This window comes from Lissotriton vulgaris, chromosome 8 (genome assembly GCF_964263255.1).
Source record: "Lissotriton vulgaris chromosome 8, aLisVul1.2, whole genome shotgun sequence".
Classification (NCBI taxonomy): Eukaryota; Metazoa; Chordata; class Amphibia; order Caudata; family Salamandridae; genus Lissotriton; species Lissotriton vulgaris.
The window spans coordinates 734,416,141-734,431,393 of record NC_141696.1 but is presented as its reverse complement, the minus strand read 5'-3'; the positions used below and the strand labels follow the sequence as shown (position 1 = coordinate 734,431,393).

The following is a 15,253-nucleotide window of genomic DNA, read 5'->3' as shown; positions in this document are numbered from 1 at the left end:
TCCCTCAGTAAACAGAGGATTGAAGTAAACAAGCTGATCAGCTCTCTCCATCTTGACTGCATTTTTGATACTGAAACTTGTCCGCAACATCAAAAGCACAAGCCTTGGATGTCAGCTTCCACAACCAGTTACCTGTCCGTCCCCACCCCAGTAGGAACATGGCAAGCGTCTCATACCATATCTTCACCCTGCTGGAGAAAATGACATCCAGCGACAAGGACTTCAGGTGAGTGGTGCACCTCTTCTGCAGTTTACATGCCACTTGTATGGGTTCTGAAACGCCATGACGAGAAGCTCCCTCACACTAACCACTAGTTCCTAACACTCCAGAGTGAGCACTCATGATTAACTCTACCGCTCCATGTCTATAAATGCCATAGAGTACCTAAGGGCTTTTATAAGAGCCCTTAAAACCATTGCACAAGTCTCATCCTGCCTCACGAATCTGCGCTGTGTTATGAAATGTCAAGAGATACAGGGCCGTTGACAATGACCCAATTTCCTGATATTCAAATCAGGGCATCTGCAGCACACCGCATTGTGGCTGTAGCATACTATGACTGATCCTACTAGCCGCATTACAATAGTACCTGAAACCTGCACCATCCTAACACCGAACCTTAGCTTTTCTCTAAAAAACATCAACCTCCCCCCACCCCGTTGGGGTTAAAATTTCATGGGATGGGTCCAACCCCACGCAGCCAGTGTCTTTTCCCCCATTCCTAGGACAAATATTTGACATTACAGAAATACTCCATCTTCTGTCCATCCCTGACACCTCGGCCCATAGCCACTTTGTACACCCTAAAGCACCAGAGCTGTATTCTCCTGCGTTTCTACCTGTAAGCACGAGTAGTTGTAGTTTGCTTCACAGTAACCAATTTCATTTGCTCCCAAGATTAGAAATACTTTTCAGATACTGTATACACTTAAAATCTGGATTATCTAGATCGTACCACCCTTCCTCCCATGGACTTAATGTCTCCTGCAATAAATATATCTCCAGCTCCACAAACATGTTCCCTGGTGAGGGTGTGGCCTGTATAGATCGATATCATACCTTTAGGAAAATTGCAAAGGAGACTACGCTCTGCCGGCTCCCAATTTACTAATTTATTTTGTCGAAGAGTGCAGCTCATGCATGCATTTTATTTTTAAACCCACTTTAGTCCGTAGGGAGTACATGTAACTTCATTCGCTCAATTGAGTGTCTCTTTAGTATTGTTTTTAAAGGTGATCATCACGTCGGTTCTGTCAGGTTAAGGTAGACTTCTGACGCGAGCTGCTAGCGACCTAATTTTCTGAGCAGTGGGCACCAATGTGTCTTTGAGTGTTTGTATTGGTAGGCCTTCGGCTGAACAGTGGCCCCTCGGACGCGGCCGCCTGTGTAGCGCTTCTGAGATAGATGTGCATGGAAAGCAAAGCTTTACTTCAACCAAATGACTTTTCTTTTGCCTCTTTTTGTTTTTGTTCCCTGTGCCAAGCTGGCATAATAACAGACTAACAGACTTAACGCATTCTTCTTATGTGCTATTAACTTTAGGGCCGCCTTACGACTTTGTTGGTTCATATTTTTTAATTAGTGTATTATTACTGCAAAGATTTTTTTTTTTTTAACAAGAGGCGTGCTGCAGTGCAGTCACAGGTATTGGGAGCATGTTTCAGCGGCCACGGTATACAACTGCCACTTACTCGTGTAAGTAAGGCGATACTATGTCAAACAAATCTCATTTTTTAAACCTTTGCCTCTGATTTGCTTCTCGCACACTTTTATTTTGTTTCAGCTTCGTTGTTTTAGTCGGTGTAGGATGTAGGGATGATTGGCTGCGAGTTGCATTTTTAACACTTTTCTTGCTTGCTTACCTTAAATGGTGCAAAACATACTGGGCCTCATTTATGAGAAATGACGCATCGCTGCGTGAAAGCAGCGATGCGTCACTTCTCAGTGCGCACTCCTTGCGACATTCCTGATGCGTCATATTTAATGTATGACGCATCATGTCGCAAGGAGTTACAGATACGTCAGTATTTCTGGCGTATCTGTAAGCGCAAAAGTGACGCATTGCTGGAGTGTGTCACAAAAGTGACGCAACTCCAGCAATGTGTCCTTTCACATGGGGTAAGCCCCATGTGAAAGGGCCTGCGTCAGTCTTACGCCTGCTGTGAGGCAGGCGCAAGATTTTGACGCAACGGCGTGCTAAAAGTGACGCAGTGAAATCTCATAGATTTCACTGCGTCACTTCTACGACCCTTCCTTGCGTCAATACGCCCCCCTTGCACACATTATACCTGGTGCAGGTATAATGTTGCGCAGGGGCTTATAAAGTTACGCATCTACCTAGATGCGTCCCTATGTAAATGTAGCGCAACAAGGCGCATTTTTTACGCCACTGGTGCGTCACAAAAAGTGATGCACCGGCGGCGTAAAAGTGACTTACAGCCTCATAAATGAGGCCCACTGGTACCAGCGTGCAGCACAGAAGATGGATGCATTCTTTAAGTTGCAACCCTTTTGCTGTTTCTTACACACACTCACCCTGCACTATTTTCATACACAAAAATGATTCACTCTCTCTTTCCCACCCAGTGTGTAGTAATTGTATAGTTCTTCAATCCCTGACAGCCTAGCTCCTAGGCTAATGTGCTGCACTTCTACACACGTATAAGGTCCAAAATGCTGGACCTATTGGCTATGCTAATGCTTGTTTTCTTTTCTTCTTACCAAGTAGACTATTGTACGTCAAGCTTCTTTCATTCTAACCCACATTCGCCTCATTGATAATTGGGACATTATGCCACTAATACTGGAGGTTATGGTTTGCAGCAACTAAAAGGTTTAAAAAAATCTAAATAACAGCTGCATGACATGTTTCCCTATGCCTAAAATATGGGCACTGACAAATATTGTGTGCTTGGAAGATGTCTGTATCCTAAGTGACCAGCACAAAAGCTGGTACCTCCAAAAGGAACTTGATTTCACATTTAGTCACATAGAAAATGGGCGTGTGGCTTCGACTTGTCTTCTAGAGTATTTTTACGGCTAGGTCTTTAAAAACAGAATTAAAAGCACGCATTCATCCTTGCGAGGGACCCTTCATAATATAAGGTGGCAGGTCAGGACAAACACGGTCTTATTAAATTATAGCTGCGCAGTTACTGATAGCCTTTACATGCATTATTTCGAAACGCAATAACTAATACAGGTCACCTCTACTGAAGAAGAGAATGATCCTTGTCCTCGCGGTACATACAATAAGTGATGCTAAATCGGGACTCATTGTGATCGTCAGTTTCACAGTTTACTTGGCTCCTGCGCACAAGTCCCCTGTGCTAAATTCAACAAGCACAGCAGCAGGATATGCACATGACAGGCGTTAAAGTGTACTCTTTAACATGTTTTGTGTGAAATAGAAACTTTTTTCTAACATAAAAAAGCTTTTATTTGAACAGGATAGTGCATTCAGAGACTACTACTCTGCTCTCGAAAGCCCTGAAATAGAAAAGCTGCTTACGGAGATCTATCAAAAAGGTTAGTAGATTAGAGCAGAGGATAAAGTTCTGAGGGTGGCTACAAACAACAATGCCTTCTTCAGTCTAGGGACCAAAGAATCCACAAGTGGCGGCTAGTAGGGAACGGTGGTGGGAGGGAGGGAGGGAGGGACAGTTTCGAAAGAGAAGACTTACCTGCTCATCACTGGTCACCAGCCATAGTCTCTTCTTCGTCCTTGCTGTTCTCCTGGCTCCCAGCAGCACCCAGTCTCCCATAAGCCAATCAGGACGCTGCTGTCACCATGATAGCAGTGTCCTGATTGGTCTGAGAGCCGTGGCTCGGCGATCAGACGGGGCCTGAGTGACAACCTGTGCATGTTCTCCACCTAGGCTGTGCATTACAGCCCGGTGGAGAAGATGCTGAGTGCACATGACGGTTTGGTCGTCTTAAGACGGCCGGCCAAACCGCCAATGAGCACTTAAGGTGAAGCAACCACTCCTCCTTCCTCTGACGTAACGGGAGCCCAGCCACAACCCACCCTAACCTGGCTGCAAGATACTGAAAATAAAATGATAATAACTTCAGTTAATATCATTTTATTTTTTCTTTTACACTGCTCTGAGAGCAGTGGGGCGACGCCCCTCTGCCTTAGCGTAGGAGCCACCACTGTCCACAACCTCCAATCCACTGCAAGGAGCCTAGAAAGCCTTCACAGCTGCCACTGGACCTTAGGTATGGCAACTGCCAACGCGTTATGGTACTTACCTGGCAGAATATGTGCAGGAGGACATGAGAATGACTGAACCCATCTGGATATGTGCTATGTCTTAGAAGAAACCCGAAGGTGGCCGTGTGCACACTGGGTGGTCAGATGCCTAGACTGCTGAACTACCACCGTCACTACCCTCAGAAAGCCCCAACTGAGCCAGACCTAATCTTTCAGTGCTCAAACGGTCAATCTAAGACTGACTAGAGGGCGAGGGTAGGTGGTAAATACCGAAAATCCCCTCCTGATGGCCTGTTGATTCCTCAAGTTGGAGGACTGATTGTTTCTGATGAATCACAAAGTCCCTGAGCTTCAGCGCACTAGAAAGTAGCCACCCCACACACGGGATTGACGTGTGTCTGTTGGGGGACTCAAAGCACAAATCCCCTGCACAGGAAAACATTTTGGTTGGTTAGAAAGTGGAAACGGCCATGGCTCTATTTACTTTTGACCTTACAAACATCAAAACCACCACTATTAATCACATCTTGAATTCATTCAAAACTGGGGTCAACACATGCTCATCGCCCTTATCGAGTCTAAACAGTGGCCTGAAAGGGATCTATGGGGGATTTTTCTCCATAAACATATATTTATCTCTCAGTCATGGATCTTTAAAAAAAAGTTGTCCTAAATCAGGGGGTAAAATGATAGGGTACACATTGAGAGTCAACTGGGATTTACCTCCAGATTTGGTGTTTCAGCCTAAAAATGTATAGGTGTATGCAACTTTTTTCCCAGGTCTAATGCTAACCTGCAGCTGATGGCAAAGTATAGTGCTAAAAAAATACGAGCAAGTGCTATCTGTTCTCAAATCACAAAATACATAAAATACAAAACATAAGTTACAAATCATTTGCACCTGTTTCTGCATTTTATGCTCAGGTGTAAATTAGCTCGTTTAGAGACTGAATGAAAAGCAGATAGCAAGTACAGCGACTGCTTGCTGTGAGAAGGCTTCTATGGCTGACTGTAGAGTAATTAATATTGCAGAACTGATGGGACATTATTTCACTCTCTGTCACAATAATAGTGTTTTATTGTATCAGTATCATGCATGCCTCTTGGGAGAATAGAAATCACAGGGAACATAAATGCTTGTCAGACAGTCAACGAAAGGTCGTGCTTAACTGAGCTGGCTAGTTCATCCAGGCTATGCCAAAACAACGTGTAGCAAAACAACATAGGAAAAACATTAAATCTCTTTAAAGGGGCAAACAAATACAAGATTATTTGTCAACATCAGAAACACTAAGGGGGTCATTATTATGGCCGGCGGTGGCAATCCGCCCGCCATCACAACATGATTTACCCCGCCGCGGTGGACGGAAAGTCCGCCTGCCGCTTTTCCACCGGTCGGCAATTGTACCTGGGGCATAACATAGTGGCGGTGCCTTCCAAGCACCGCCAGCCATATTATGTTGATGGACGGACAAGGCCTTTCCATAGCCGCAGAAAGGCTGGCGGGAATTGCTTTGTGGGCCCATTGCGGGCCCCCGGGTGTGGAGTACTGCAACTGGGGGGTACCTATGCCCCTTCATTGCCATGCACAAGGTGGCAGGCACCGTGCTGTGCCTGTCACGTTGTGAATGGCCATGCAAAGCATGACTCATTGGCATTGGGGCGGGTGCTGCACAATGTTAATGATGCAGAATGCGACCGCCAGGGTGGCGGTCACATCCTTAATGGCGGTGTGGGACCGCCGCACATCTGGCGGCCGGTCCCAGCACCGCTACTATGGCAGGCGGACTTCAGTCCGCCCGCCATCCTAATAAGCCCCTATATGTGTCATTTTTATTTCCAAAATTAAACCTGCTAAAGTGAGTACATCTGAAAGAGTTCAAGCAAGAAGACTGCACTCAAGTGTTGCATAAGTTCACACTAGAGAGCTGGAGAGTCAAACCAGCACATAAGTAAAGAATCATAATGCTACATATGTCTGTGATTGTGCCACATATGCCAAGGATTTAATTGACATGGACACTGCATTGTAATATTTACGTGTGATTGTTTCAAAGACAGTAAGGAAAGATCTCAATCAAGACAAAAGTCTTTCATCACTTACCATAGGCATTGCTCAAAAAGGAGACCAAATCATAATGGGCCTTGAGCCTACATTCTTTGTCCTTAACATTGTATGTGATTTGCTCTGTATAGAGAGCTCAAAATGAAGTAAAAACAAACCAGAGTATAAAAAAAAGTGATGGAATGAATGCCTGAATTAATTTCAACCACTGGTAATTACACTGGCCAGTACAGTGTTATTTTTTACCCCATGCCAATTTAGATTGGACCCAGCCTGCAAGTCAATCTTGGCCATGTTCCAATGCGAAAAGTCCAGCCCGAACTGATAGGCCAGGTCATCCCTGAACCAGAACACAAGCAACCCAAGACTAGATGCACTCTTATTGGGGCTCATCGGTCTGGAGCATCTTGGAATCAATTAAAGTGTTCCCTGGTGAGGTGTATTTCTTCTTTAGCTGTTTGCCTAGTCTGTCCCTTCACAATGGAGGAGCCCCCCTCCTTTAAAAACTCAGGGTTATATTAACCAGATAGGACCAGGTTTTTTTTTTAACAAATAGTATGGGAATTTCTTTAGTACATTTTTAAAAAGCTTTGGAATGTCATTCCCAATAAAGTCCACCCTCCTCAACCTTTGATTGTTTATAAAGTGACAAGGCTAAAAAAATGCCTAGGACATCTTACATACTTTTCTACAAGAATCAGTCAAAGAAGCTGGGAAAATGTTAATTTATTTTTTATGCTCTCACTCTGCACACCAATTGAAAGCTTAAGTTCTGGAGTAAGTAGTGATTTCTTTTCACAGTTGAAGTACTGCACCATTTCATGCGTCACGAAAGTGAGTACAGTTACATTCTGAGAAAGCACAGTCGTCTGTTATACCTTGGCATAATGGAGTCACCAAATAAAAAATTGAAAGTTTTATCAAAATAAAATTTCAGTTATGGTAGAGTATAACAGACAACAGAAAACGGAAAGGATGCAAACAATGCATTGGGGGTCGATTAAGCGGGGTTTCGCGTGGAGCAAAGTAGCAGACACAGGGATGGCATACTGTGGGCACTTGGGGCCATAAGTATGAAAGGGTTTTGCCCATTCTGAGTCAATGTGAAAATGTGTTCGTACATGTGGCCCCAGATCCTTGAACAGGTGGCTCTTGGAAGGCCTGGGCAGTTGTAATAAGAAAGAAAGAAAGAAAGAAAGAAAGAAAGAAAGAAAGAAAGAAAGAAACAAACAAACAAACAAACAAGAGACAAATTACGAGAACGGCATCGTGAAAGGGAAAGAAAGAAATAAACTAGAGTCCACGAGACAAATTGCAAGAACGGCATCGAGTGAGGGAAAGAACGAAATAAACTTAAGTCCAAGAGACAAATTGCGAGACGCACCAGGAAAGAAAGGAAAGAAAAGAAAGAAAGAAAGAAAGAAAGAAAGAAAGAAAGAAAGAAAGAAAGAAAGAAAGAAAGAAAGAAAGCAATTTCAAGCTACAGGCTGACAGCAGGTAAATAAAATCGATAAACTGCCCCCTTTCTCCCCTACCTCAATCCCCAGCTTGTGCTTCAGCACCATGGCCGCGCACAGGTAGCCGCTTCGGCCCACGAAGAGCTCGTCGGAGCCGCAGTCCAGGAAGGTGAGCTGGGCGCACACCCGCCACAGGTCGCGGAACTTGCCGAGCGCCTCATCGAAGTCGGGCAAGCCCAGGGCCCGGTAGACCAGCGCGGCCACGGCGTAGACCCCGGCGCCGCCCAGCAGGAAGGCGGCGCGCGCCTGGCGGTCGGGCTCCGAGTCCGCGCGCCGCAGGCAGGGCTCCAGCAGGCTGCGCGCGCGGCTCAGGTAGCGCTCCCTCTGGGCGGCGAAGAGCGGGCACTCGGAAACGTGGTAGAGCATGTAGGCCACCCCGGCCGGGCCGCTGTACAGGCCGCCCTCCGGGTCGCCGCCGGAAGCCGGCAGCTGCCGCAGGATGCTTTCGACGGTGTCCGTGACCAGAGGGATCCCCACCTCTGCCTGCCCTCTCCCCAGCGCGCTCCCCGTTTGGTAGTCCGTGAAACGGTTCCTGAAGCAACGCTTGCTATCCATGCTGAAAGGCACTCCCTCACTCCTGCTGGGAGAGAACAAAGAGCGGCGAGACCAGGAGGTGTCTTCAGCCAAAGCCAATTAGTACTAGTGCCAGATAAAAGGCAAGGGCGCCGGGGGCACCTAACGGGGCTCCGGCGGAGGTGCGCTGGTAGTGCAAAGGGGTGCTGGGAGGCGAGTGTGGACCATAGCAACCAGCCGCAAGAGGGTCTCTGCGAAGAATTTTGATGCAGCCGCAGTACACAGAGACCAAAGATGCAGCCCACCCCTTCATCAACCTTAAGCAAAGCAGGGAGGGTTCTAAAAAGCTTTTGATTTGCCCATGAATGCATGCGAGGGGTTGCAAAGGGGGGTTTCTCACTTCCGGATGTCTCATTAGCACACAAGGCTGTGATTTGAAGGTTGTGACCAGCTGTTCGCGTGTTTTTTACACCCCAATATTACGAGTCAGGGCGGTGTCTGCTAGGGAAATCGCATAACGGTCAGACGCGTGGCCCCCACGCCGGATCATCAGGATCATGTTTGGTCGTGTGAAACAACATTATCAAACTAACGGACGCATCAAACATAGCGCCTCCTTGGCGAAGTTCCCTTCACCAAGGACTCCTCCTAAGGCGCAGAGACTCCCTCGACTTCATGGTCCGGAGCTCTCATTTTGGCGAGCTGCCCTCTGCCAGGGGAGCAGAGGCCGTGGCCACCTGGTGGGCTGCCTGCCAGTGCCAGGCTCTAAATGACACCCTCATTTTCTTGCTAGTCTAGACTGACAATCCCATGAAGGGCGAACCAGGCACGTGCCAGATTCACCTTTGCATACACCAGTAGGGTCTGGGTGGAGTGAATCCAATGTGAGGTGCTGCTCTGACAGGGTAGTATGGCTAACGCAGACCAGGCTGGGATAATGTCAGTCACAGGGAAACTTCCACTGTTGATGCCTTGTGGTACCTGCTGTCGGCGTGGGAAGCCTGTACTGTTAATGCCAGCACTATATTTCTTCTTTGTGTGCAAAGGAAACCTGCACTACTGATATCTTTAGGGTAGCTGTTTGTGTGTTGATGGAAATGGAGTGTCGTGCTGGGTCTGCATGCACTGCTGCTGCCTGGTCCATCTGTAGTTCTTTGTTTGCTAGGTTGGGAAAATAATTTTCACGAATCTATTATGCCATTCTTTGGGCAGGAAGCATGATAAAATGTCCAGGATAAAATCAATGATGTGATTCTATTTCAAAGAAACAGAGGATACTTTGCATCTTTCAGAACTGTGAAATATAATTTTGGTTTTAACATTATAATATGTTTTAATATGCCAGTCTCAAGAGTGCTTAAGAATCATAAAATAGCTCAGGAGCGAAATAGTGCAGGGAAAGGGAGAATGCCAAGAAAGAAAAAGCCAATAGGCTGGGGCAGAGACAGTCACATGTGGGTCATGACACTGATAAGCCTGTAGGGCTAGGACAAAGTCAGGCAATCAATCAGCATTTGTAGATCACAGCACTGTCACCCTTGCGGTTATCTGGGCGTTGGGGTGTGAGGTGTCAGTCAAAAAGCCAGGTCTTGAGGAAAAGGCGGGAGGAGGGAAGAAATTAGCAGAAAAAGGCAAAACAGAGGGCAGAAAAACGAGCGAAAAGAAAAGGCAAAACAGAGGGCAGAAAAATGAGCTGAACAGAGGGCAGAAAAATGAGCTGGAAAGGAAAAACAGAGGGCAGGAAAATTCAGAACAGAGGGAGAAAAACAAGCCTAAAAGGCAAAACACAGAAAGAAACGAGCAGAGGGGACACAAACAGAGGGCAGCAGGGAGATAGGCAGTCAAGGGTAGCGGACTGCGGGCAAGCTGGACAGGCGAACTGTCCCAGGAGGAGCTAGCATGAAGACCTGCTCTCCCTGCATGTGTCAGATGCACCACTGTGCAGCCCAGTATTGTCGGAGCAGAGCGGTTACGTGTGAGGTACACTTCTGACAGGACAGTATGTCTGGAGTAGTTAGTCACATGGCAGTAGCACAACTGTTTATCTGGTGGAGCTGGAGTAATGTCAATCACAGGCAAGACCCAACTCCAAAAGACCAGTATGACTGCAGCAGTGACAGGTACATGCCAGGCACACTTCTAAATGCAATAAGGCCAGGGGCAGAGTCACAACAAACCACCACTGAATGACTGGTAGAACAGGAAAAGAGTCAATCACATATCAGATTAACTGCTAAGAGCCAGATTAGGCTGAGAAATGTCAGTCGCATGTTAGTTTCAACTCTGACAAGCCATTAGGACAGGAAGCAAATCAGTCACATTTTTAGTGTACATCTCACAGGGCGTAGAGTTAGCAGAGTTAATCACAGGTCAGATGCTCCCCTGGAAACCTAGCAGAAGTGTTGCAGTCAGTCATAAATTACGCATACTTAGATTGGAAGGGCTGTGTTAGAATCAGTCACATGAAGCTCTCACAAGTCATAGGGCTAGAACAATGTCAGTCACATTTCAGACACCCTACTGGCGAACAGGAAGGGCTCAGGAAGAGTGAGTCACAAGCCGTGTTCCCCTCAGACAGTCCAGTAAAGCTGGGACAGTCAGTCAAGTCAAGTCAAAAACTTTATTCGGAGACATGTAAATCATGTCCATAAAAGTACATACATATAATACATGTTAAAAGAAAATGCACTTTACAATCGCAATCCGCAAAAAAAGAAATACAGTATGATACATATAACGAATCAAATAACACACTTTAAAAAGTTTCCAATGAATAAATTATTTTAGAAATTATTTTAAAAATTCATGCTTTTCCTAGAACTAATTGCCTTGAGTAAATAACTAGCCGTATAAAAACAGATGTCAGGGTGGTGCAAATTAAAAAGTAATTTCATTGCCGCTTTGATGGTTCTTGCTCCAAATTTAATAAATAAAGGTTTTAAAAAGAATTTACGATATTCACTATACAGGTTACATATAAGTAAAAAGTGCTCTGTGCTTTGTTCTGAAATGTTGTTGCACCGACATGGACCTGTAGGGCGCATCTTAATCTCAGGGAATGCAACCAATAGGTGGACTGTACCCATCCTCATCCTGGTAAGAACAAACCGATGTTGCCCTTTAGTTACCTGGAAGAGGTAAGGGTGTAGGCCCACAAATTCGTTCAATTGGTTGTAACGTATACAGGTGGAAAGTTTAAGATCATCCGTGGCTCGTCTTTCTGCACAGTGATTTAAAAAGATTGATTTCAGACTGTCTTTAGAAAGATCTGAAGCAGAACAGTGATCTAATGTAACGTTTAACCCAAACACATTAGAGAAGGATTCAATTGTGTATTTAATCCATGGGATTTTGAGAAAATAGTCTAGACGTAAACAATCCTCAATGATGGCCCTATTAAATGAGGTTTCGTCTTTCATCCAGACCGAACGCCATAGTATCAGAGGTCTCAACAATAATAGGTCGTTTAGATGATGTAGTCCTAGTTCTTTGTGGACCAAATTATTAGCAGTGGATGTCGGGAGACACAATCATTTTTTCAGAAATGTATTCTCTTCTACCTGTAAAGGTTCTACCCTGGATACCCCCCATACCCCTGCTCCGTAGAGAGCAGCCGAAAGACACCTAGCTTCAAAGATCTTAAGCATTTCTTTGGGCCTTCTACTACCTAATTTGCTTGCAAAAGCAAATATTCCATTGGCGCTCCTGATCATTTTGTCGCGCACCACCTTATGCTCGACATCCCAGCGACCATTTTTGGAAAAGGTAACCCCCAGGTAGCAGAAATTTTCCACACACTGCACCACCTGGCCATCAATAAGAAACCTATAGGGTTTTTTAGTTTTAACATTTCTAGCTCCACACTCCATCACATATGTCTTGCTCTTGTTAATGACCAACTTTCTTTTTTCAATAAAGGCCACAAAGTTGTCCATCAAAAGCTGTAGACCCCGAGGAGTCCTAGAAAGCAACACAGCGTCGTCCGCATAGAGTAACACGGGGATGGTACTTGTGTTTACTCTAGGGGCGTCCGCTGGTGCTTTCTTAAGGATCGAGTCTACTTCATTAATAAACAGAGTGAAAAGCAGGGGTGCCAAAACACACCCTTGTCTGATACCTCTCCTGACCCTGAATTTGTCTGTACATTCGCCCGAAGGCCCGTACCGGACACTCGAGCTAAGCCTCTCGTACAAACGGGCCAGAAAATATATAATTTCCCTAGGTGCTCCCATTTCTAGCAAGGTAGTCCATAGTATGGCATGATCAACCAGGTCAAAAGCGCTGCTCAGATCAGCGAAACAGAGGTAGAGTGAACCATTTTTTGCTCGGGTGTATTTCCCTATCAGGAGTTCCAGGTTTAAACATTGTTCAATGCAACCTCTTCCTTTCCTGAACCCATATTGGCAGTCTGTCATTATCTGATTAGACTCTGCCCATTCTTCTAATCGGACGAGGAGTACACGGCTCATAATCTTGACGGACGAATCCAGCAATGAAATTGGCCGGTAGTTTTTAACATTTCCTCGGTCCCCTTTCTTGTGAATGGGGACTATTATTGATTCAGACCAGGTACACGGGATAGTATAGCGAACAGCAGCATTAAAAACTTTGGCTAGTACTGGCCCCCAAGTCTCAGGTGCGGATTTATACACATCAACTGGAACACCGTCGGGTCCCTGGGCCTTTCCGCCCTTACTAGCCCTGATACTACTTAGAACCTCCTGTAAGGTGATATCTAGGCTAAGTACTGGCCAAGAGCAACTTGTCGGCAACATAACCATATTGGAATTAAAAATGCCGGAGAAATGCTGTACCCATGATTCCTTACCTACGTTTGAGGTTAACACGGGGAATTTATCATCTTTTAAAAAAGGGCTGTTTACTACTGTCCAAAAAAGAGTACAATTTTTCGAGACAGCCGCTAGATCAAATCTCTCCCAAGCTTCCTCTCGTAGTTCAGCTTTCCTTTGCTTAAGAGCTAAATTATAGTCAGATCTGAGCTTAGCTACAACCGTTTTGTCTCTAGGTTTGGTGGATAATGCCTTTTTTAAGGTCTTCAGGGCCACAGTACATGCATTATTGAACCATCCCCTGGCTTTATTGTTAATATTTCCAGCAGCCCTAGTAAACTTACCACTAATAAAAACATTGATTTTAGTAAAGTGAATAATACAGGCCTCCATATTTGAATTCTCATCAATGATTGATGTAATGTCATTTGAGCAGCATGAGATAATGCAATTAGAAGTTACTTCAGCTTTATCCCCAGCCCACCTTATTCTAAATCCGTTCGGCCTATGTACATCAATGTTTGTGATAGGGCTACTATCTGGAATTATACAAACTTTCCAAAACCTAGTTTCAATAACAAGACAGTTATGATCACTAACCATATAGTCTACAACCTTGACATCAGAACTAAAATGAGCTAGTTCGGAAGACATACAAATAAAATCAATTACAGTGTTCGCCCCCTCCCTACAAAAGTTGGCAAGCTATCACCCTTCCCATCCTGCTCAATCTCTAGAACCTCCATATCATAGGCGAGTAGGAAGGAGTTCAAAGTTTCTCCATATGTATTGTGTGGGAAATGTGTAGCTGGCACTCCAACACGGTTCAAAGTGCCACACAACTTTTGATTAGAGAGAGGGCAAACAGAAATATTAAAATCTCCAACATATATGAGCTCAAAAACTGTATTAGAAGCTTTCATCAATTGTTTGATTGCGATGTCTAATTCTAAAATAACCATGTGTCTGCTAGCATCAAAAACATTATTATACATATTAATCAGTAGAATGTTTTTGTCTGCCTCATCAGCTAACCACAGCAGTTGGGAATTATTGCCCACGGTGATATGCTCCTTCACCCTAATTCGCATTTTCGCAGAAATCAGAATTAGCAAGCCACCTTTGGCCCTCCCTGAGGTAGTTGCCACTGCTGGTAGCTCATATGCTACAAAACCATCAAGGCCCTTAAAGTTTAGACACCAGGTCTCTTGTAGACATAAGATATCAAATGTTCTGATTAGTTCTAGCCACCCTAATACTTCAAATTTAGAAGCTAGTCCTGCTATGTTCCAACTAGCAATATGGCAAGATGTTGATGCCCCCTCAAAGATATTGCAAGGTGTACCCACAGACTTAAGCAGTGTACTACCTATAGTATTTGGGGACTGATTTAGGTCTACTCCTGCGGATGCTTCGGCAATCTCGTGTCTGACCTCTTGTCAATCGCAGTTATTAAGACCAGACAGGGCATCAAACCTGTTTTGTAATAGCAGGCTTGGTACTAGGGGAGAAGCCCAACGGTTATGCATATTCAAGTTGTTGTCCCATCCTAATGCTGGCGTTTTTGGTAGGGTTACATTTTGCTGTTCCCCATAAAAGAATTTTAGTGTTAGGGGAACCACCGTACCTCTTCTACGCTGAGGCGGAAGAATATGCGTTAGGACATTTGGGAGTACTCCAGGGTGTGCAAAGGTCACCGCCACACAATCCCCTTTAAATCTTTTGGGGCAATTCCCAATCCAGGGAACGCGTTTAACTACTTTAATATCGTGTGCCAGTTGCTGTATCCCTCCAGGTGCTAACCTCATATTACCTGAGAGCCAATGGAGGGCCTTACTAGTCAGAGAGCTAGATGACTCGGTAGTGCCGTTGTCCAAAAGGGGAACATTGGCTAACACCAGCACAACAGGTGAGGCTTCCTCAATAAACTGCAGTGGGTCTATACCGTGAACTTGTGCTTGTGGTAAATTTACTATCAACGGGCGCCCTTCTGCTGTTGTTACGTGTTGATTATCTTTTGGGGCCGGCATATGGGCTTGATTAGTCAGCACACCAGATGTCCCTTCTCCAACTTGGTTAACCCCTTCGGTAGTATTTCTTGTTGTTAATAAGATATTAAGACTGCCTATTTCCTCCGTCAACTTTGTTTGC

The 15,253-nt window shown here is 45.1% G+C and overlaps 1 protein-coding gene across 1 annotated transcript in view; it reads right to left on the bottom strand.

The window, feature by feature from the left end:
* LANCL3 (LanC like family member 3) overlaps positions 1–8,681 on the bottom strand; it is a 313,041-nt gene extending 304,360 nt beyond the window's left edge. The window contains exon 1 of the mRNA XM_086933373.1: positions 7,818–8,681. Within this exon, the coding sequence (XP_086789499.1) occupies positions 7,818–8,354 (537 nt within the window). The 5' untranslated portion in view covers positions 8,355–8,681. The remainder of the gene's footprint in view (positions 1–7,817) is intronic.
* Positions 8,682–15,253: the final 6,572 nt, after the last annotated feature.